The sequence below is a fragment of the Mobula hypostoma genome, chromosome 27 (genome assembly GCF_963921235.1).
Source record: "Mobula hypostoma chromosome 27, sMobHyp1.1, whole genome shotgun sequence".
NCBI classification, from domain to species: Eukaryota; Metazoa; Chordata; class Chondrichthyes; order Myliobatiformes; family Myliobatidae; genus Mobula; species Mobula hypostoma.
The window spans coordinates 23,988,241-24,013,068 of NC_086123.1; the positions used below are offsets into that span (position 1 = coordinate 23,988,241).

General features: G+C 38.0%; 1 protein-coding gene across 1 annotated transcript; it reads left to right on the forward strand.

The window, feature by feature from the left end:
* Positions 1-32: 32 nt before the first annotated feature.
* On the forward strand, positions 33-24,214 carry LOC134338555 (RNA-binding protein EWS-like). Its single transcript, XM_063034462.1, has 17 exons — positions 33-216; positions 3,360-3,396; positions 9,767-9,818; positions 9,957-10,080; positions 11,421-11,598; positions 12,298-12,462; positions 12,947-13,143; positions 13,412-13,592; positions 18,495-18,529; positions 19,139-19,174; positions 19,336-19,517; positions 19,596-19,725; positions 19,812-20,003; positions 20,334-20,454; positions 20,545-20,639; positions 20,873-21,095; positions 21,279-24,214. Exons 1-17 carry the CDS (start codon positions 204-206, stop codon positions 21,316-21,318), a joined length of 2,001 nt encoding a protein of 666 aa, XP_062890532.1. The 5' UTR covers positions 33-203; the 3' UTR covers positions 21,319-24,214.
* Positions 24,215-24,828: the final 614 nt, after the last annotated feature.

The following is a 24,828-nucleotide window of genomic DNA, read 5'->3' on the forward strand; positions in this document are numbered from 1 at the left end:
TATAGTGTAGTTTTACCCGCTGGAGTGTTTTTCACGTTCGAGGCACTCGGGATCGCGGTGGCCTGAGGAGAAGGATTTTTTTTCGTTGTGTGTGACTGTTACCGTCGGGCCGTTCCGGGGCGAGTTGCGCAAGGCGCCAAATCGGTGGTCGAGTCCGTCGAGTGTCCGCGCAGGCGCGTTGCGGCAGTCAGAGGTCGGAGAAGATGGCGTCGACGGGTAAGAGCGAGTCTCCCAACTGTTGGGCTCGGATTCAAACGCACGGCCGCCATCCGCCGTCCCGGTCGGCGGCGGCGGGCCCTCGGACCGCACCCGCACCCGCCCGCTGGTTTTTTCGCCGAGCTCTGAATTGGATTTAGCGGTGACTGTGGAGGTTTTATTGTGTGTGTGTGTGTGTGTCGAGGGCCGCGGTTTTATGCTCGGGCCAGGCCCCATCGCGTGTTGCAGGAGGAGGAGGAGGAGAAACGGGCGGGCGGCCGTTGGGGCTCCCCTCCCCTCCCCCACCCCGCCGTCGTCAAGGCACAACCAGCAACTCTCTCTCCACTGGCCGGCCCGCCCGTGCGAACTGCGCCACAAAGCCTTCGGGCCCGGCTGCTCTCACACACGAGCCGCCATCTCACTTCCCCAGCGGCCGGTTCCTTGCCCTTGGCTGCGCCGTCGCCCACTTTCCAGACGAAGGGGAAGTGTTTTTTTTTAATGTGTTATCTATCCGTCTTGAGGCCTGGTCTGGATGGGGGGGGGGCGGGTGGAGGAATCAGATTGGCCAATGACCGGATTTCAATAATTAAAAAATATCAGTTCGTAACTACGGTCAAAATAGTTTCCTTGGAAATATTTTAAGATTGAAACTGTGTTCTATAGATTCTCATTTTAAATGATGACGGTGTAGATTTTCAACTTTTTAAAGTGCCCCATTTTGAAAATACGCGTACAGTTCAAGAAGTTGAGTTGTGTTTTATTTCGGCCTTTATTTTAAAGAAAGTAGTGTTTCCGTACGCGACAGCGGTTTGCCAAACTGGAGTCGTTCATTGGTCAGAATTTAATTTTTCTTCGTAGAAAGGCGCGATATGGCAATAGTTTGAAAGGCAGCTAGATTACTGACATGCTTATCTTTTGCATTTTGTTAGTTTTTTTTTGTTTTGGGGATGGTGCTTTAGACGTCCTGAATTTGTTAAATGTTATTGAGGATCATGTTATTAAAGAAGCGTACCAAGTGTGTTTTCGTTCTTCCGTTGAAGTTATTGAACTCCGGTGAAATTTTAGCACTGGGTTCCTAACATCTTGTAATAAGCTAATTTCTAAGATAATAACTGCGCTTTTTTAAAAAATAATTAGATTTCCTTTTCCTTAAAATATCCACACATGATTCCTTTATTCTGAAACTTGAGTTTTCCCTATATGCAATTTCTCCATCATTGTGGAACCTTATTTTTAAAACCTCAGAGCCCATCACATATGATCAGTATAAAACTTGTCAATCTAATATTGTCTGAAATGTGTGAAAAGTGTAGCATGTGTTATTTCTTTGGACAGGCACTTCAAGAGTTCTCCACCATTATGGAGGCTTAATCGTTTTTTATAATCTCAGAGCCCAACAGAGCTGATCAGTATAAATTTGGTCAATATAGTGTCTCAAATGCTATTGTGTGAAAGGTATAAACAGAAGTTTTATTGTGAGAAAGTTTAATTTTATATTATGCTCATAACAGGGTGGTCTGGAGACAGAAGCTGTCACTTTGCTAAAATTCTTTGACCTAATGTAGCTTGACCTCTTGTCATATGCCTCTATTTTTATTAGATTAGGATTAGGGTTTTTTACTTTTTCACACACCTCTTCTTGCGGTGTTGTTAATGATTGGCAATTCAGATTTCAGTATTGACACTTGGAGTGACTTTTTGTTAATATAAATGGTGTGAAAGGTGACACTAAACACAAGTCCCCTACTTGACTGAAATTGAGTGACAGATTAGTCGGAAGGAGGTAATCACTATATTTTAAAGTAATTGCTTGCCCTAGTTGTGGACATTTTGAGAATATCTCATATAATAAGCAAACCAGTTGACCTTACTGTCTTGGTCTGGTGAGAAAGTTGGTCTTTATGGAAAGAAATAGCAAAATTTTGAAAGACTTGGCATTGTCTTTGGAAAGAGAAATGTTCAAATTTTTGGGTCTTTACTATTCATTAGATCCAAAAACCTTGCTGGATTAAAATTTTTATTCCCGCCCCCCCCCCCGCAAAGCTTTTTAAAAAATTAAACTGATTGAAGATTTCGCTGTCTGAATCACTCAAAACAACATATTCACTAAAAAGGGAGAAGATACTGAGTTATGCATTTGTTTACTTTTGTATGTCTTAACCTTTTCCTTCAGTGTGGGAGGAAACGCTAAGAAGTGCAAACATAGCATTTACAATACGTTTATTTCTGAAACAATTGATTTAGGGCTTCAGTTATCACATACATTGCAACATCAATGATGTACTTTTGCTGACCTTTTTCTCTTGCAACATTCAAATGCCTACAATTGTGAACACATGTTAAAACTGATAAAGTGAAACCATTTTCTTAAATATGAACAGTTCTAAAGTACTCATTTGTTTGAAGGTGGAAGTGTTCCATCTTTTTTGCCACATTTTATAAATAAGGAATTAAGCTTGATTGAATTGCATGTTTGCTTTCATTGATATTGTTCACCATAGCTACAGAAAATTACCAAGTAATTTTGGGAATAAACTGATAAACCAAGCTTCCAGATGCAGGCCTTGATTATGGGTTGTGATGCTATCCCATTTTCCACAGTAGTGAATTTTTTTTTAGGAAAGCTGTAGCTTTTTCAATTGTCATACTTTGTCTAAATATGTAGTTTCTGTTGCGCATGGTTGCTCCAATCTTGTGTGGGGTGGGGGAATTGCACATGCTACAAACTTTCTCCACAAATGCTGCCTAACTTGCATTCCTAACATTTTCTTTTATTTTAACCTGATCTTTAGTGGCAATTGCATTTGATGAATCTCATCCCCTTGTATCAGAACGATGCAAGAGTGTAATCACTGTCCAGAAACCAACCTCAGACTTTTCCGAAATAGTTGCCTCACTTATAATAACGTTTAGGGATCCTTAACCTCTATGAAAATAAACTATATACAAAATGTTTGTTCTTTTTTGCATTTCAGACCATATTGTGTCACATTTTGTATATGGCGCCTCATCCCCTGGGTAAGGGTACTTGTGTATTTGAATATTGCTGCATCATCCAGGGGTTGATTAAGAATGCCCAGCTGTATCATGAAGATTTAAATTACATTACCTGGAATACAAACAATTTTTTTGTAAAATCTATTTTACTTTATTTTTCTTTTCAGATTATAGTACCTATACTCAAGCTGCAGCTCAGCAAGGGTAAGTGTATCTGATGGACTTTATCGGAAATTTCATTGGTTGTCATGTCTTTGAAAATCGGTCTTTGGTTTCAGGTACTCAAGTAATGGCTTATATTTTCTAATTTAAAAATTGAAATAGATACAGATTGTATTGTAATTATTAGGACAAACTGAAGTTCTTAATATTTCAGATTCAAGCTCTCGGCTGGATGATGATGGGTGGGTGGCAGTGAAATTAATCAGTTTTCCAGATTTCAGAATTATTTTGTATTAATTTTTGGAGTTGAGTACTTTGTCTAATTCAGTGGTCCCCAACCACCGGGCCGCGAGGAAACAATATAATTTGGCAATAGGAGTCAGCTGCACCTTTCCTCATTTCTGGACTTATTTCCTGGCAGAATTTACATATTACTATTTAATTATTTATAGTGCAACTGTAACGAAAACCAATTTCCCCCGGGATCAATAAAGTATGATTATGACATTCCCTGTCACGCCCACTGTTGGGCTTGAATGCACGCAAGGTCATTACGCATGCGTCATCCATGTCAGCGCGGGAAGGAGATCAATGACGGCGGGCTGAAAAGTATGTTTGACATAACATCTCTGCCGGCATTCTGGATCAAAATCAGGGCTAAATATCCTGAGATAGCTACAAAAGCACTGAAAACGTTGCGTCCATTTCCAACATATCTCTGCAATAAATACAACGAAAACTAAATTGTGGAATAGACTGGACATAAGGACCCCCCTTCGAGTATCGCTGTCTTCCCATCACCCCTCAATGGGACAGTCTTGTTGCAGGAAAACAAGCCCAGGGCTCCCACTGATTCAGCGATATTGGTGTGTTGCAATGATTTTATATGTTCATACGGGGAAAATATGTGCTGTGTGTTTAATATCCAAATGTTACTTAAAATCTTATGATGCTATTGACTTATATAACCATATAACAATTACAGCACGGAAACAGGCCATCCCTGCCCTTCTAGTCCGTGCCGAACGCCACTGTCACCTAGTCCCACCGACCTGCACTCAGGCCATAACCCTCCATTCCTTTCCTGTCTATATACCTATCCAATTTTTCTTTAAAGTATACCGAACCTGCCTCTACCACTTCTACAGGAAGTTCGTTCAACACTTACTTCAAGCTCCCCGTCCTCCCCTGATAATTGACTTATCACTATATTCATGCGAGGAAAATATGCGCTGTGTGTTTAATATTAAGTTCGTTAGATAAACCCTTTTAGAAATGAATGCATTAGCCACTTATCACCTATATTGCATTGGTGATTAACACCCCCCCCCCATATCAGAATGACCAAAAACGATTTGTAGAAAAAAATTGGCACGTACAGGCATGCGCACTGGTGCCCGCGCAAGGCTTCATGGTCATTGTAGTCTTTCTCGGGGGTAAACTCAACGTATTTGACTGCTACTCTTGTTCGTTGGCAACCCTATCACCGCGCCCCCCCGCCCCGGTCGGCCGGTCCGCAAGAATATTGTCAATATGAAACCGGTCCGCAGTGCGATAAAGGTTGGGGACCCCTGGTCTAATTCACACCATTACCCGTATTCGATATTCATATTGTACTGTTCCATTTTCAAACATGGTTAAGCCCCTCTAAATGTTTTGTGTCACCCCCTAAACGAATAGCCAAAATCCATTGTAAATATTATTGTAAATTTTATCTTTTAAATTCAATTTCGCTTTTACATGTGGCTGAGGTTTGGAAAAAACAAGCTGTAAACCACTTGTAATGCCATTAATTACTTTAAATACTTTAATTACTTTACCTTAAAGAATAGGTAGGGGTGCATTTTTTAACAACTAATGGAGCATAGATCTGGGTGAAGCAGCTAATCTCTAATATTTTGGTAGCTTGGGGAATCATGTGCTTGTATTCCATGTGCTTCATGACAGATGTTCTTGTCATGGACATTTCTTGTCCCCAGTTTTCCTGAAGAGTCAAAGTAATTTCTGATACCAGCTAACTTGTGAGCACCGTTTGGTTTGTACGGCTTTATCTGTGGGTAGGTTAGATGGACTGTTAATATTTCATGTAGCATTAACTAGGCCATTGCAATATTGGAGAATTTAACCTACATAAGTGAAGCTATGCAATAAGAGGCTATATTTCTATACAGATGTCCCCCGTTTTACGAAAGTTCACTTTACGCCACCTCACTTTTACAAAAGACCTACATTAGTACCTGTTTTCACTAACCGAAAGAAATCCGAAGAGGATTTTCTCTTTTACGGAAAAAGGTGAAAAGCGAAAATAGTGTTCAGCGTTTGTTTTGCAGCGAGCCATTATAGAGGCAGCGTGCACCCCGAGCAGTGAGAGTGGCGAAAAGTGAAGCTCCTTCCCCGGGAACTACACTCAGCTTCAAGCCACCACAGTTCTGAACTGTGAGATTTTCACTACGATTGACAGTGCTGCAATGATTGCAGAAAAGTATGACTTTAATTTTGAAAGGGCACGTAGGTTTAGGGCAGGTTTGCAGGATGTTTTGAGTGCTTACAAAGAACTGTATGAGTGTGCTCGCTGTCTTCCTGATTCTGGTAAGTGGAACTACACTACATTATTTCTACTTTATGTAGGCTGTGTATTTATCATATCATTCCTGCTTTTACTATATGTTAGTGTTATTTTAGGTTTTATGTGTTATTTGGTATGATTTGATAGGTTATTTTTTGGGTCTGGGAACGCTCAGAAATTTTTCCCATATAAATTAACTTTACGCCATTTTGGCTTGTGAAAGATTTCATAGGAACGCTCTACTTTTGGATAGCGGGGGGAACCTGTATATCATTTATCTAAAATATCAATCAGACCTCTTGGACCTTTTCACCAAGACAGTTGATGTCTTGTTAAAATGTGGATAAAGTCAGCCATTCATGTATACTAAATGTAAAAGGTACGCTGTTGTTTGAATAACTATGACTTTTACATGCAGTGTACATTTCTTGAAGTGACATCCATCAGTGATGATCCGATCCAGGATGGACAAATTTCCATTTGGTACATGCAGACAAATTCTATATAGCAATTCTTCTTGCAGTGCCAACTTGGTTATTATTGTGGTCATCTGCTTGAAATATGCAGAAATTCCTCCTCTGCTTCCAGATCAAAAGTTGAATATAAGTAAGAAACTGTATTTAGGTGCACATTAATTGGGAGCAGACCCTCGGTGCTGAATGCTTCATAAATTGTTGAAGGTATTAAGTGTTTGCCTTGTTTTTAAACACATCTTCCCACTTTCTTAAGTTCAGCTAAATTATCTTTTTGCAGAATAGTTTATGTATTAATTGAATTGTGCAGGTCTGCTTATAGTTACTTTAATCAGTGTATCAGAAGTGCCATTTTGCACAAGTTGTGAAATCGGCACTTTCTGATACACTTAGTTGATTGGGCAGCATTTGTGGAAAGTGAATTGAGGTTACTGCTGGGAACTAGGAAAGAGGTGGTTTAATGTTGAGTTGCAGAGAATGTTATGGTGTGAATAGCATGAATGGAGTCTCTAGGTGAGACCAGTACTGCTGTGGGGATAAGTTATTGAGGTCATCCAGTTGGTGGGTAAATTGAAGCTTTTCAGTGGGAATGGAACAAAGCCTTGAGAAGAGGGCATTTGAAGAGAGAATAGACAAAGAAACATGATTAGATGAGCAGTACAAGGATGTGGAAAGGACTTCTTTTACTTGCCTCATTTTGTATCTTTTGGTTAATTTTGTTTAATTTTCAGTGTACAGTTTGGGTAATGGAAATTTGCCTTTGCAGAATTCATAAATCACTAAATATTGACTTTGTGAGGATAAAAAAATAACCAAATTAACAAAATGTAGGGGGGAAAATTGTTGCATTAGGGAAAATAGTGATACCGTAATATGTAGGAGCAGAATTGGGCCATGTGTCCCATTAGGTATACTTCTCTGTTCAGTCATAGCTAATTTATTTTCCTACCTCTACATGTAACATTTGACACTCTTACTAACCAAGAATATATCTATTTCTGCTTTAAACATACTCAGTGACTTGGTGTCCACAACCATATGTGGACAGAAAATCTGCGGATTCACCACCCTCTGGATAAAAAAATTCTTTCTCATCTCCGTTCAAAAAGGATGTTATTTTATTCTGAGCCTGTACCCTCTGATCCACATGCACTCTATCCTGGCCTATCAATAGTCACTAGGTTTCAATGAAATCCATTGTCCTTCTAAATTTCAGCAAGTACAGGGCCCTGTGCAATGAATTGCTCCTCAATCATTAACCCTATCATTCTTGCAAACCACCTCTGGAACCTCTCCAACACCAGTACATCCTTCCCTAGATATGGGACCCAAAACTACTTGCAATATTCCAAATATGGTCTGACCAGCACCTTACATAACCTCAGTGTTACACCTTGTTTCTGTAATCTAGTCATCTGAAATGAATGCTGACTGATTTTTTCCTTCCTTGCTACCAACTCGACCTGAAGGTTACTCTTTAGGGAATCCTGAATTAGGACTCCTAAAGTCCCTCTACGCTTCCATTTTCTGAATTATCTTCCCATTTAGAAAATAGTCTAGCCAATTAGAATATTTATTCCTTCTACCAAAGTGCATGACCATACAGTTACCTACACTGTATTCCATCTGCCACTTCTTTGCCTGTTTTCCCAACCTGCCCAAGTGCTTCTGCAGATTTGTTTCCTCAGCGTTACTTGCCTTTCCATCTGTATCAACTGGAAACTTGGACACAAAACCCATCAATCCTGTCATCAGATCATTAGCATATAACATGAAAAGTAGCGGACCAAGCTGAACTGCAGAAAGTCAGAAGGGGCCCCCTTTATCTTCTATCTATGCTAGTATGTTTGCTTTCATACCTTGTGCTTCTGTTTTCAAGCCTTGTGTGGCATCTTTTTAAGGCCTTCTAAAAATCCAACTATATAACCTTTATTGACTCTCCATCTCTTGTCTTGAACTTGATTAGCAATTCTGACACCTTTATCAGACAAGATCTCCCCTTAAAGATATCGTGCTGACTTCTATTAATTTTATCATGTATTCCAAGTGTCCTGAAGCCTCATCCTTAATAATATCAACCACTGAAGTCATTTTAACTGGTCTTTTTGCCTCCATCCCTTAAAGGGTGGAGTGACATTTGCTGTTTTCCTGTCTTGTGGAGCCGTTCCTGACTAGTGATTATTGAAAGATTACTACTGCCTCCCAAATATCATCTACCTCTTTCAGAACCCTGTGGTCCAGGTGACTTGTCTACCTATCAACCTTTCAGCTTCCCAAGCACCTTCCAGTAATGGTGACTACACTCATTTGTGCTCCCAACTCTCAAATTTTTGATGTGTTGCTAGTGACTTCCACTGTGAAATTTACAAAATACTCATTCAGTTCATTGGCCATTCATTTGTTCCCCATTGCAATGCCCAATTTTATTCTTATACCTGAAAAATATTTGTATACTCTACATTATTGGCTTTCTTACCTTCATATTTCATCTTCCTTCCCCTGTTGCTTTTTAAAAGCTTCCCAATCCTCTGATTCCTTACTTACAATGTTGCAAAAAAAAAAGCCCTCTATTGCTTTCATGCTGTCTGACTTCCCTTGTCAGCCACTGTTGCCTCTAGAATGCTGCTGCTGCTTTGGGATCATGCTGTTGCTGCTCTACCATGACCCCTGATTAGGGTCCCTTCTTTGTCTGATACCAACATGTCTGATTTTTTTTTTTGCTTCTCCCTCAAACTGAAGGATGAATTCTATCATATAATCACTGCCTTAAAGGGTTCCTTTAGTTCTCTTATCAAATCTGGTTCATTGCACAACCTTGAATGAAAAATTGCCGTTTCTCTAGTGGGCTCAACCATATGCTGTTTTACAAAGCAATCTAGTAGGCATTCCTTCTCTTAGGGATCCAGTGCCAATTTACCTTTTCTGATCCCTGTTCTAATTTGTAACCTACATTGTGGCAACTATTCAGAGACCTGTATAAGATGCATCAAAGTCAGCTTATCCTGCAGTTTAACTCCACTCATAAGGATCTTCCATTTCTGATCTTGAGTCACTTCTTGCTAAGGGTTTTATTTCATTTTTAACACCCCCTGCCTATTTGTTTTTCTTTCAACTGGCGACTCTGCCCAGTGTTACACCTGCCAATACCAGCAACTTTCTAGGAATTCAACTGCTGCATAGCCTGAGGATGTCACTTCAACTTGCTCTCATCTGGTGACTACAAACCTGGTTGCAAGTCTCTTTACCTATCAATTCCTCCCCTGTCTTCTGCAATTCAAAGCAACTCGTTTCCTCTCTTTGCCAACTTTGACAAACGGGGTCTGAGATTATTTGTATCTTTTAAGCAATGTGAACACACTGTATATCTTTGCAGGTATGGAACCTATGCGGCTCAGCCTACTCAAGCATATGGACAGACAACCCAAGTAAGATTTTGGCTCTTTTTTTTGTGATATTGTATGTTAATTTTGAAGCCTTAAGTTTTAAGAATGTTGATAATTTGTTGAATTTCATTGAACTTTAGCTTTTTGTGTATTGTTCCTTTATAACTTGAATTCAAATAGGCATATGCGCAGCAGAGTTATGGAGCCTATACTCAGCCTACTGATACAACATATACTCAAGCACAAACAACTGCAGCATATGGGCAGACAGCATATGCCACTGCATATGGGCAACCCCAGACTGGTAAGGGTTAACTTCATTAATTTTTTTTATTTTCATTTAAATTCTGTGATTAATTCTTAACTTTTTGTTTTGCTGTCTGTTGTGCTTTCTTGAGTAGAAGGGACAAGTGCAGGTTAGAATGCCTGGTTGTTGTTGCATGGTTCATGTTGGCATTTTACATCAAACATTTGAAACTTCAATGTAAAATTAACTGACTTGTCATGCATGCTCAATATTGTGATTAGACTGTCCTTTATGTTACAGGGAAAGAAATAATTTGCCCTTGAAATTAATTTTAAATTTTAGATTGGCTGGCATTCAGCCAATTATGAAATTTATACACAGTCCTTTGCTGTATATATGTGCAGGTCCAAGACCAGCACAAGTGACAGCTGTTTGGAAAGGCATAATTTACCACCTGGGTATTTCTCAGTGTCAGCAAGTACAACTGGAAATCTTCATTTGGCCCATTATACAAATCATATTCTAGTTGTGACTGATTAAAGTTTAGGGGTGACCAGAATTTATCCTTTTGAGGTGTTATCATGAAAGGTTATGTTTCTAAACATTGCCTGAATTAAAATGCGTTTATTAAAAGGTTAATTGTATTGACTACATAACACTGAGTTAGAAAGGTGTGGCAATGTGTTTTGAATTCACAAGTTGAATTTGAAAAACATTAGTTCAATTAACGTTGATGGGGAAGTTCTTTTAGCCTTCTTGCTATTGCAAAATTGACTTTAGTTAAAGAAGTGTACTGACTTGGCTGAAAAAAATCTCCATTAAATGTACCCATTTCCTGCTTGTTATCAGAAAATGAAGTAGGCATGAGAGTAAAATGCATTTGAGCTCTGTTTTCTGAGACTATTATGTTGCAAAGTGGGGGGTGTGCTGAAGTTCCGATTTCAGAGCATCTCTGGCTCATGCATGCAAGGATACTGGGGTAGCAACTTTGCTATCAGATACATTGTACGCTCTCTGTGGGGGGAAGTGACAAATCATATTAAAATTTCAGCTGCATTGGGCATTTTTGTAACGGCTTTAAAATACTGGGAGATGCAAGTAGAATCCTGCTTCCAAGCTTGTATATCATCTCATTGATTTCAGTAGTGCGAGTCCAGTATTGCAGCATTTACTTCCTAAGCCTATGGGTAAAACAAACATTTCCTAATTTATCCTTAATTTCGGGCCAGCAAAGCACTTCACACGTTTTATGTCTATAGGCATTTTTTTTTAATCAAAAGATGCTAGTTGACAGGTCTGGTGCTCATTCTAGTGAGCATGAGCAATTAGCAATATGTTGAATTAAGTCTGCATATAAAACTATTGTAGAAATGTTAGTACATTTTTCTTTTCAATAGGTTATAGCGCACCAATTGCGCCTCAGGCTTATAGCCAGCCTGTGCAGGCTTACAGTACAACTGGATATGACAGCACTGGTACTCCACAAGCTACGTATGGTCAACAGCCAACCTATGGTCAGCAACCCACCTATGCTGCATATGGGCAACACACAGCTACAACGGTTGCACCTACCAGGTATAAGTCAGCTGTTTTATAGGTTGCAGGGAAGGGGTGAGAAAGGTTTTTATATTATAAAAAACACCTGGAGTCTGTACATACTGTGCCAACGAATTATGCATGACTCATTGTCACTGGAACTCCTAATTGCTTATGACCATATTCTGATTTTAATTTGGGATGAATGAGTATTGAATTCTTTAAATGAATCATAACCTGGATAACTTATTTTGGCTATATTTAATATTTTTGGGGAAAATAGAAAAATGTAGACTTTTCCTGGCACACATGGCTTTTAGTGACTTTAGGTAAGATGTTACTTATTCAGTATCCAAATTTGTCTTAGAAAAGGTAATGTTGAGAAATTTGCATTTATGTGGTTCCCTATGATTAGAGCAGCTTCATTACTGCTAAAGAAGGCTACTCAAGTGTTTCCCCACTAGCAGGAATCACAGTTAATAATTTTTAGAAAATTTCAGAAGTTGGAAGCCTGGACAATTGTGTAAATTTATTTTAAGTCCAGCTTTGTTAGATATTGCATAATCCAGTTAGATTTTAAACATGTTCTATCAAAATACAAAGTTATGTATATTTTCTGTCTTTAATTTCCTCTAACATATACCATTTTTGCTCTTTATCTCTAAACACCACTCTTTTGTCCACCCTGAGTCAATAGTAACTTTGTATGTAATTTATAATTGCTGACTTAAATTTCAGAGCACAAGATACAACCAAGCAAGATGATTACAGCCAACCAAGTACTGGTTATGCGCAATCTAATGTAGGATACAGCCAAACGAATTATGGATACCCTCAAATGAGTGTTCATGGAACTTATCCTCTTCAACCTCCCAGTGCTCCCCCATCTTTTCCTCCTACAAGGTAATTGTTTCATTTCTGATGTGATGTGAGGAAATGGATTTTCCAACATTACCCCAAATTCTTTCTCTTAATGATAATGTTTTGAAGGTTGACAGGTGTGTTTCTGCCCAACTGTCATATTTAAGATGAGAGAGGATGTCACATTGTTGGTAGAAAATGTACAATAAATAGTTTGGTGCCTTAAAACAGGAATTATTTCTCTCCCAAAACATCTTTTAACTGCATTTGGGCAGTAACTTAAGTCATTGAGAGGGAGAATTTTGCGTTCTTCGGAGGATCTATTTCAGTGCATTATTTTGTATGTTTTAAATCTGTCATACGAGTTTGTTTCTTAAAATCCTTCAAATATATTTTGCTACTACTTCAATGTTAAATGTTTTTAGGTTGTGTATTCCATATTTTAACCCTTTGAAACAAATTTGAGTTAACTTTATTTTCAAGCTTGTGACCTTTGGCTATCACTTGCCATCATTTTTTTTAATAGTTACAGTAGCACCACTCAGCCAACTGCCTATGATCAGAGCTCTTACAGCCAGCAGGCAAGTTATGGACAACAGGGGAGTAGCTATGCACCACCACCACCCCCAACTGGAGGATACAGCCAACAGCAACCACCTACAGGGTTTGGTCAGCAGTCTAGCTATGGACAGCAAACAGACTATAGCCAACAAAGCCAGTACAGTAAGTTTGACTTTTGTATGTTTTGGTAAAATAGTGCTAGTAGTATAAGTCACTTTGAAATTAAACAGTAACAGGCAACAAAGGAGCTAATAGTAGAATAAATTTTTTTTTTGAAACTATTTTTTGAATTATTTGGGTTAAAATCCAGGCCGGTTGTAATGGAGTTAGCCAGGCCCATATTGTGCTTGATGCTTATTCCTAAATTTCCTAATTATTGCCCTCAAATGTGATTAATACTAGTAAATTAACCAACAAAATGCTTATCTAGGTTCCTATAGGCAGGAGCAACCATCTACTAATAACATGAGTGGGTATGGACAAGACCAGAGTAGCTACGGAACCTCAAACAGTAGCTCTGAAAACCGTAGCAGAAGTCGTGGAAGCTATGATCAAGGAAGCAGAGGAAGTAGTTACAGTAGAGGTGGTCGGAGTGGACGAGGTGGCATGGGGTAAGATGACCTCTTCCTTTTGGAGAGATTAATACAAGAAATCACCCAGAGTAACAGTTAACAATACAGGGCTGAAAGCATTTAGCTGATTTGAAAGTACTGTAACAAAAATAACCTCTGGGTTTAACTGGCCACTTTCCCAAATAACTCATTGGAGTTATCAGGAACCAGATGTCCCCAAATGAGAAGTTTGCTTTTAAACTTTATATCTAAATTAATATAGATTTTAATTTTTTAAATCCATGGCCCGTTAAAATCTTTGTCCGGGAATTTGTGACATGAAATGATAACAGTTTTCAGCCCTGCTAATTTTCCAAAGGCAATGTCTAGCCTCTGTGGAATAGTTTGCTTATCTTAATTTCCACTTATATAATGTAAAAGAAATTTAGATAAACTATAGATGGAATTTTGATTTGCTTTGAAATATGCATCTGGCAAATAAAATTTGGGATTTTGTTAAAACCTTTGGAACTAATTTGAATTGGTTGTCCTACGCTATGTAAATTTGAGGGAGGTTAACTTAAAACATAGTATTTGCTCCACATAATATGACATTGCCTTCCTGGTGAAACCTTTAATCCTGAGATAAATTGTGTTAAATTGTCCTTCGCTTTCTCTTTACATATTGCTACCACATAGGTGAGAATATTAATGTGTTTTGTTACAGTGTTTATATTTTGGAGTATCTCTCAAACATCACTACATCAATCTCATTAGTATTTTGGAAAGGGCATTATAGTCCCTTCCACCTACTTCCAGAATTAAAATATTTTGCAATGGCAAAATTATGGGGTGTGAAGTGGAACATCTTATAAATTTGTAATTATTTGGAGCCTGGATTCATTTTTAATAATCGTGCATTTATTTTATGTTGGTGTAGGCTTTGCTTTATGCATATGCCATACTTCATTTGAAAATCGATGTAGCAATTTTTGAAAGTTAGACTCCTTGTGGCCAGTTTTATTTTTGTTGCTAACACTACAAATGCAGAAATACAATTGTTGCACTATAACTTAGGAGAATATGATAAAGGTTTCACTTCAACGTCTGGAAGTTAACTTGACTATTTTAAGTTAATGGGGTTTCCATTTGCCTGGTACCTATGATATTTATATTTCTGAAAAAATGTGAATAACGTGAACCATTAATTTACTTGAATTTAAATAATTCCCGTACAATTACCTAAAAATAGAGGCAATGGAAACCCTATAGTCATTGCGTTTAAAGACTCCATTGTACTTGTTTACTAATCAACAAGGGAGCTGAAAGCATTATCGGGTTATGCCTTGTAATAGGCAGGGTCAGTGGAAAGTAGGAGTTATTTTACTAGTGTTCAATTTGAACTTGCCAGTAAGGGTTTTAAACAAGTATCACTTTAAATGGCGCCTTGTTCAAAAATGACTAATTTGAGTACAATCATTGTGCAACTTCAAATGAGCATTTTTTTTTTAAAGTCCCGAAACAACTGTAGTGATTTACCAATGCCAAATTTGTTGAAAGTAAATATCACCCTGTGTGTGTGAGGGCTATTTTAAATTGCTTGTGGGTTGAGTGTTTGTACCCTGTGTGTTCTGCCATGCCATTACAAACTCTAGTCCTTGTAAATGACCAATTTCAATCAAAGGAGCAGTTGGCCTTAATTTACTTGGGGTAGACAGGGGGAATGTTCGGCTAGTATTTATTTTACTCGGCGTCCCTACTGTGACTAGGGGCTGTAAGTATATGGGACCAAACAGACTGCTTGAATACCTGTCAAACATTGCTGTTGAACTTTGTGTGAAGAATGACCACTTGGATGCTGCATCAGAAAACTACTGATACTAATGGAGTCTTGTCCCACAATAGATAATTGATCTCCCTTTCTGAAACAATCTTGTGGATGTTATTCCTATCATTAGAAAAACTAGTTTTTTTTTCATGAGAGCACTTACTGAGAATTGAAGCTCCATATTTGCATTTGATGGGTACAGATACTCTGATTCCACTGACCCTGGCAACTTTATGCTACCTGGTGGTCATTAGTATGTTATCATCTAAGAGGTATTCTAGTGACTCTTAGCCTCCTCATTAAATGCAGTTTTGGCACTTGAGTGGATTGGGTAAATATTTCAAATCTGTGCTACATCCCACCACACACATTTTTGTGTTTTACTGTAACTGCTAAAGTGCTATGAAATTGTAGTAATTGGGAATCCACAAGTTGCCAATACAGCATTCAAAGCAAAGGTAAGTATCCTATTTTTCTATGTACAAAGGTACAAAAACTTGAAGTAGATCTAAACTTGGATCTGAACGTGCCTGTAATTCCTCATTTCTATTCATTTTAATGAAGACACAATTGGGTGTGTCTTGGTATCCTTCCAAGTAAAGGAAGCTTGGTGTAATAAATTAATAATCACTGTTTAATTGCAACACCTTTTTTTAAAAAATACATCTGACGGGCATGTGGCAAAACAGCTTAGCTTGTCATATTAATGACAGTACTGACAATGCTGTATTTAAAACAGACCAGTTTGAAGTGTTGGTAACATGATATTTAAATATAACCTACTGGGCTGTTTTTAAAAGAACATTCATTGGAAAATGGATGGATGGTGTGTGGTTGAGCTGCAAGCAGCTAAAAATCTCTGGGCTAAGCAGAATTAGCCTGCACCAGAGAGGGGTAGGAGGAATCAGCTGGAGATTTCACTCTATCACATTGGGAACATGTTAATGTTACCTATGGAGCAAAAGAGGTTCTGCTCTGTTAGTCTTTTATGGTTAAGCAGTTTTCCCTGCCATAAGTAGTTACTTCAGTGAAGTCCACAGCACTTGTGGTCTGTACCCAATAAAACTTGAAATAGGGTGAAACTGCTCACATTTTTCTCCCTTCATAAATTATCCATTTGATTAGTTTTTGAGTTTGAAGCAAGATATTATTATTATTATTATTGGGCACCACAGTGGCATAGCTGTTAGCGCGAAGCTATTACAGCTGGAGGTGTTCTGTGGTTCAGAGTTCAATTCTGGTGCTGTTCTGTAAGGAGTCTCTGTACATCCTCTCTGTGGCATATGTGGGTGTTCCCCGTGTGTTCCAGTTTTCTCAGATAGTCCAAAGACATGCTGGATAGGTTAATTAGTCATTGTAAATTCTCCGGTTATTAGGTTAGGGTTATGGGGTTGCTGAGATGGCATGGCTCAAAGGGCCAAAAGGGCCTACTCTGCGCAGTATCGCTAAATAAATAAAAATAATTAAACAAATAAAATACTCTCGTGAGTACAGCTAAGATACAAAATTGTGCCTTTACTAAATATTCACAAATAGTTGGTCAGCACTATTTCAAAACTATCCTCTACTGGTATCATTTAACTGACCTATACCTGTACAGTCCTATCCAGGATTTAAATCTTTGAATGTTTGATAGTACAATCGATGCACAGTTACCTGTTCCTACAGCTTTTTAAATGCAACTTGGGTTCAGGGTCTGAAATCCTCAATGTATTTTCTTAAAATCATGCAGTGGGTGGAAAAATGTACTACTTAATGGTAACTTGATTGTAAGGAATTTGTTGAGGTGCACAGATTGACAATCATTGACATTGGCGATACAGTCATTTGCTCATCTTGTGTAAAGATCCAAGTCTGCACTCGTGTCTCAAACTAAAAGTCAATATAAAATGAAGTACTACAATTAGGCTCTGCCTTTTTTGCAATGGAATTTTGAAGTTCACACTGCTGGGCCAGCGTTAGCATTTAGTTTTGTGATAAATTTGTTGACCATGTGGCTGCTGTATTTTGGGTACTTTACAAGGTATTAACAAAAAGCATGTGATTGATCATACCATTTTCCCTTTTGGAATAAGGTTTTTCGTCGTCCTGATGACGGGATCATTTCCTCACCATTGACCCTTTCTTAAATTTTCAGTTTAGGTATAGGTTTAAATGTTTGTTTTTTTAAACTTTTAATTATGGGTGTAGAACTATGACTAATGTTTAAGTAGGAAAGATGAGTGCAGAGCTGTCTGGCTTTATAATAGCTAAAATTTAAATCGGTAGAAAACTATGGTTGGGTGTTGAGGGGTTAGCTTGCTTTTTATTGGGTTGAAATTTGTACATGTTACATTTAAAGGTTGGGGTGGGTATTTCCTGTTGGATTTGGAAATGGTCACACTTGTAAATGTTTAGTCAGGAAGTGAGGAGTTTACCATTTAAACGTGTTCTTTGGAAGAATTTAACTGTACAGAGCCTAAGCAGTACGATACTGCTTTCACTCCCTTGTTTGCAGGTAAGTATTAGAATGTAGTTTTTAATAATGCCAATACAGTATTTATTTTTAAATGCTTGAATATGGAAACTATGTTAACATGCTTTGTCGCATTTATATGCTACAGGTTACAAAGTGAGAGCCTTGTTTACACTTCAATACTTTAAACTATTTTGACTGAGCCGGCAGCATATTGAAAAGTGGGACTAGACACGTTTTCTACATATGTATGGACAAAAAAATGTGTATGGTGTATGCAAGTGGAGTAATACATAAAAGCATGGTATTGTACACTTGTAATGTAAACATGGTATTTATTATTTACAGTAATATGTAATTTATTTGGAAGTTTAAAAAATAATGTAAAACTAGTATAATGGTTGCTTAACAGTTCTGTTATAAAACTGCATGCACCAACTTTAGTTGTTGAGACCCTGTTACTGGCAAGTCAAACAGTGAAGGTGTAAATGGTTTTTGAGGGTGTACGAAAGATTTAGGAGAACTACTATGAAGAAAGGCAAACTCGCAGATGAAAACTGGTGAAACTTCAGAGGCCTTAGCCAGTGCTTTTAAAGAGGCACGAGTTTCATCTTTGAGCCTTAGGCTCAACTGGTACTGGCATAAGGGATGCTTCATTTCTTCATATTTGTCCCTGCAGCGGTGTCGACCGGGGTGGCTTCAGTAAGCCTGGTGGTAAGTTTTTAGTATTAAAATGGTTAGTCAAATACATCGTGTTTGCAGTCTGTGATTTGGGGAAGACTTTTTGCATAGTAAAAAAAAAATAACCTCTATACAAAATTCAACACTTGTGTCAACTGCCGGCATTAAAGTGGGCTTGCGTTAAAATGGGTCTCAAATTATGTGATACAGTGATGAATATGGATGTATCATTTGAGTGATGGGTTTTCCAATAAAAATGGGTTTCAAATTACCTGAGGCTGGTGATGACTAGAAAACATAGAAGTGAGTAAACACTTAAGAGAGGGGTTTACGTTAAAATGGGTTTCAAATTCATGATGACAATGATGTATATGGAAAGTGAAAAACCACTCAAATGAGGTGGTATAAAATACAGAATGGTTCACTTATTAGAAAATTAAATGGGGGAATTTTTTAAAAGTAAAACTGTAGTTTTAAATTTTTACTGAAGATTTTCATATGGTATGGTCTTGCATTTGCAGTGCATCTCAGTTGAATGAGTAACCAAAAAGAAAGGTGCCGGAATTATAGATCTAGATGTGTAAAGGTAGTGGTTTGGTGGAATGCAAAGTAATGTCATTGTTGCTTTTTCTCTCCATCCAGTACCAGCTGTAGAAGAAACTCCAGTGGCTGAACCAGGTAATGATTTTTAATGATAGGATACAGCTATGCTCGGTCATTTTTTCTATATTTTTGTAATGTTCATTTCTTAAGGTAAAAAATTGGCCATAATCCTGAATCATGAAACAGGATCAATGATGATTTTTCTGTTAACTGAAGGTCTGTAATGCTTTTCACAGTTACAGCAGCTGAACCTCCACCTCCACCACCGGCTCCAGCTCCAGTTCCAACCCCAACCTCGACCGCGACTTCAGCCCCACAGGACGATGTGGAGAATGATACTATTTATGTGCAAGGTTTGGGGGAAAATATAACTCCAGAAAGACTTCTGGATTTCTTCAAGCAAACTGGTGCTATAAAGGTTTGTGTTGATGTGTTTTGTTGAGAGATTGTTTTTAATGGGTTTTCGAGTTTGATGATAACTTTTGCACTCTTGCAGAACAACAAACGAACTGGACAGCCTATGATCAACATATTCATTGACAAAGAGACTGGAAAACCCAAAGGTGAAGCTACTGTGTCATACGATGACCCTCCTGCTGCTAAGGCTGCTGTGGAATGGTTTGATGGTAGGTCTTCATCAATTTTTCTATGATGAAGAAAGTACGACTTCATTTGTGTGGCAGCAATAATTTACATTCCCTTCCAACTTTAGGCAAAGAATTTGACGCAAACCCAATCAAGGTTACCATGGCCAAAAAGAAGCCTCCACCACAGCCCTTACCCCAGCTGCAGCAGCCGCCACCACCACTCTCATTTAACAATATGCGAGGTAATGTTCCCCTCCGCGATGGTAGAGGTGGTGGGCTTCCTAGAGGAGGAGGTGAGAATCTACATTACAGACCAGGTAATGCTATTTTTGCTTTTCTGTTTTAGACGAATGGTGTGAATTTTCTCCATTTACATTTATGCTAACCCTTTTGATTCAGCGTCCTTTTCCTTTTTTTTTTAGAACTGATTTGCAGTATTAGGGGACAGGAGTGCTAGTCTGGATTATATTCATGCATAGACACCTTTAATAAATGTTTGACTTCTGTTATTTGACTATATCATTTGTAACATGATTCATAATGCTGGTCTTTTGTTCCCATCAGTTAATTATGGAGAAAACATGACATTTTTATTGTGAATTTTTCCTGCTGCCTGAAATATGCATGTTCCCTGGCTTTAATTTCAGGACCTATGGGCCGTGGCGGTGGCGGAGGAGGATTTGGTGGCCGAGGTGGCCCACGTGGCCGTGGTGGGCCTTCAGGGGGAAATACACAGCAAAGAGCTGGTGACTGGCGATGTCCTAACCCGTATGTCAAGCTTGGTTTGAGCATTTTATTTGTCTTTTTCCATGATTCTGGTAGCAAAAGTGAATAGACAATGCATATTTTTATTTTTAGAACTTGTGGAAATTCTAACTTCGCCTGGCGGACTGAATGTAACCAGTGTAAGGCTCCAAAGCCAGATGGCCCTCTCCCACCTCCATTCCCTCCAGGTGAGTTAATCTCTGTCAGTCATAAATTATTTTCATTCCATATTGCAGTTAATGGAAATTTCTGGTCCTGTTTTTGCAAAATTCTTTTGAAATACTTAAAAATCATAAACTTGAATTCTACTGATTTCATCCAATTTGTATAGATTGTGTTAAAGGCATATTGCTCCTAGAATTGAACATGTAAACTTCCAAATTCTTCTAAGGAATATCTTGGACTGATTTGAATTCCATAGGTGATCGTGGTCGAGGTGGTCCCATGATGCGTGGTGGCCGTGGTATGGACCGTGGGGGTTTTAGGGGAGGCCGAGGTGGAGACCACCGTGGTGGCTTCCGAGGAGGACGTGGTGGTGATCGAGGTGGCTTTAGAGGTGGAAGAGGAATGCTTGGAGGACCCCCAATGGGAGAATTAATGGGTTTCAGAGGAGGACGTGGTGGACCAGGAAAATTGGATAGGAAGTAAGTTAATCAGTGTTTAACATTGTTGCTAGAATATTTTCTGCAAAGATGTGCAATTAGTTTGATATGCAACCAGTTTCCTTTCAAAACTGCCCTCTAGTAGAAGGACACCTTTAATTTCCTGTAACTCCATCTTGTCTTACGACAATTTTGTCAATTGCTCATGGACTTTCTTCTTCTTAGGGGTGATCGTCGCCAGGACCGTCGGGAGAGACCATATTGAAGTAGATGACCCATCTGGTTTTCTGTTTACTACAACAAATATTTTTTAAAAATGTTTTAAATTTGTAATTCCGTATTTATAATGTTGTTTGCAACAACATTACGGCAATATTTCGGTATTGTATTAGTTTTTCAGTGGATATAGCCAAGTCAGGAAGTAAATTTCATGTTAGGGTGACTTTTTGCTTAATTTTTACTTTTGTCAAGGTGAATGTAATGATGTGAACGAGATCCTGAAGAGCATGCAAAACAAAAATGTACAGTGCATAGCTTTTGTTCTGTTTATACTATGGTGATACTGCAATAAAAAGCTGAGTCGCTCTGTTTAGTGTGGCTTCCTGAAATTTTGCTGAAAGTAGCTTGAAATAGCATTCCACAGTGTTGAGAGTAAATACACAAATTGCAAAGTTTGACACTGAAATGAGCTTCTGCAGCTTCATTAAAAAGTTCAACAGCTGTTTAAAAAAAATGTTGCACGAGTCTCTTTGCAAATTCCATATGCAGTTATTACTATAGAAAATACAAAAGTACACTGGATATTTCTTTACTTCCCTGGCCCCTCAAAATGAGTGTTTTTTTTGTATATTTTAATGGACTTTAGCAGCAAATGAAATGCTTATGGAAAATAGATAATGTGAAAACACTTTCTATTTGAGTTGTGGAGTGCCCACATCTTTAGGTCACCTGAATAAATTTAGTCACTTTTTTCAGTGATTAATACATTTTAGCCATGTTAATTGTACACGCATTGCTGCTTTTCAGTGGTCAGTCTGGCTGACAATAGGTATTTGTACATTTGACCTATTAATCTAGTAATGAGATTGAGCATTCAGGTTTACTTTGACTTGAGTATTGATGTGGACATATTCTGACTGATTTGACAAATTGTCCTCTGTCTTTTAAATCTAGCTACACCAATTTTTAGTTGCCTTATCTCAAATATTAACTTGTCAGTGGTAGATATGGACTGGTAACTTGTCATTTCAATGAATATTTGACATTCCAGTGCTTGATAACTGTTGCAAACTTAACTATGGATTAACTCTGGTCAGAAATGGTGCACATCAGTCATTGGTATAAGTCACTATTTGAAGATCTGGCTGCTGTAACGGAGATTGTATATTTAAAATTACATCTGAAAAAAAAAATTTGTTATGGTAAACAGCCAATTGGAACATTGAGATTTGTAAGATTGAGCTGCATAGGCATACTGTTTAAATACTCCTTTCACAACAATTTATTGACTATTGCTTAAAGATCCTATGAAATTTACAGTTACACTTGCAGAATGTTGTATAATAAAGGTGATGTGCATTATGATTGTGAATAATGCTTGCCACACGTAGTCTAGGCACAACATATAAAGTTGACTGTCTGGATCCATTTCAAATCCCCACACACCATTAGAGTTCTGTATTGCTGTTATTTTTCTAAGTGATTAAACTTGATTAATAAAGCTTTTCTTTTGGCTGAGGTGTGATTGGTTCGGTAATGTGTGTTATTGCTTCTGAATGCAGCCTTAGCCTATATTCTGGTTAGCTTTGCCGGAGTTGCAAATTCCTTGCAGGTTGAACAGCCAGTCCACCTTCAATACACAGATAGCCCATTTGAAATGATAGCTGATTTATTTTAGTGCTGATTGTATTGTGGCCTATCTTGTTCCCTACAAAATCCCATGGCCGCCACCTTTCACAATCAGTAATTTGTTAAGTTTTGAGAATTTTGCTCAACTATAATTTGTTGCTTGGAAACAAAAAATAGTTTTTCAACACCAAATATCTTGGCCAATGAGTGCTTTGTTCTTGTTGAAGTGGGCTTATTTTTCTTGATAACTTCTAACTTGAAATGTTTTTTGGAAGGTATCAGTAAAACAGCTAAGGGGAAAGCCCCTTCTAGGGTGCATAAATTTTTACCCTTTTTTTTTGTCATTTCTTACCTGGTTGGTGTATATGAGACTGCCTTATTATCATAAACTAAATAAGAAATGGCTGTCATAGTATTCAATAAAGTTTGGATTAAGCCACATGGGTAGGATTGTAATATCGCTAGTGAATTGTTATTGCATTCTTTTTGTACACTTGATCTTCAAATCCAGATTCTGGTAACCATTAAAATTATTACTTTGAAATTTCAGGTAATCTTTGTTCACAACATATCAACCCCTTAAAGTTGTGAATTTGTCATAGAAGTTGGTTTCTACCAGGTTTGTCATTTGTATTAGTGTTGCTGTTAGTGGGAGAAGTTTTCTCCTTGTCTTGCCCCTTTGCTTTCATCTCAATAACTAGCACTTCTGTATAATTTAGAAAAGGTCAAGCAACATTACTAGAGCACACCAGAAATTAGCCCAAGATCCCATAACATGACAAGCTAGTAGGCAAAAAGTGTAATGACAATGATTTTTCAAAACAAATGATGTAATTAACTGTAATACTGCAGCTGAAGCGTGCAGTTATGAAAGAAAGCTGCAGATCAAACTAACTTAACAATTGAAGGTGTAAGATGCACTTCATACATCAATTAACAGTAAATACCTGGCCACTTTTGGTTGAGGAAAATTTAAATAATTATTAGGGCCACGAGACACATTGTATCTGGCTGCAGCACTTTCAAAGGTCAACCAAAGCTTCGTGACATTTCCTGGAACTAATGCTGTATTGAATGTAACTGAGATTGCGTGTTGCCTTGTGCAAGGTGATGCTGGTTGACTTAACACATGTAAAATGATCTGGCTTTCAGAGCAAAGGTTTGCTGAGATACCCAAGCATTAAAGACAATATGCCATCTCGGGGAAAACTAGTCAGTAAATACCTTAATGTCTTGGTATTTAGTAATGTGGATTTGTAAAGATTAAGGAGGCAGCAGTAATTTATGTTCAGGCCAGATTACAAACTAGACTTTGAACTTTCTAAAATTGCGGTTAATTAAAACTGCAGAATTATCAAATTACAAATAGTGGCTGTCTTTGTTTTTAAGTGCAATGTTAAGTTATTGTGTTACACGGAGTTTCCTTTGGTGTTGGTCACTATAAGCATCTAATAGATGAAAAACTGCTTCAACGTTAGATGGATGAAGGCAGCTTTTGAAGTATGCGTGCAGATATGCCATTATTCACACTTGATTATGTACAGTGTTCCACTCATGGGCTTTCTCACATGTAAACCATACATATTATAGCATGTAATATAACCATTCAGCAGTAAACACTAGGCTTTCTGGAGAGAAAAACTAACACAGGTTACTGATAAATAAAGCACAGCTTTTAGTTTTGTTCAGGAGAAAATGGCTTACATGAAAGGCTTCACAAATTGTTTTGTAAATTTAATGATGAAAAACCAGATAGGATCACTTAAGACAATATTAAACAGGTTTCCAAGAACAGAAATAATTAAATTTTGTGGTAATACAATACAAACAAAAATTCGAACCATTGAGTCACTGACCTGAAAGCTTCTGTTTTTTTTCTCCACAGATGTTAGGACTCCAGTATGTTGTTTATCTTCATATTTTTAGC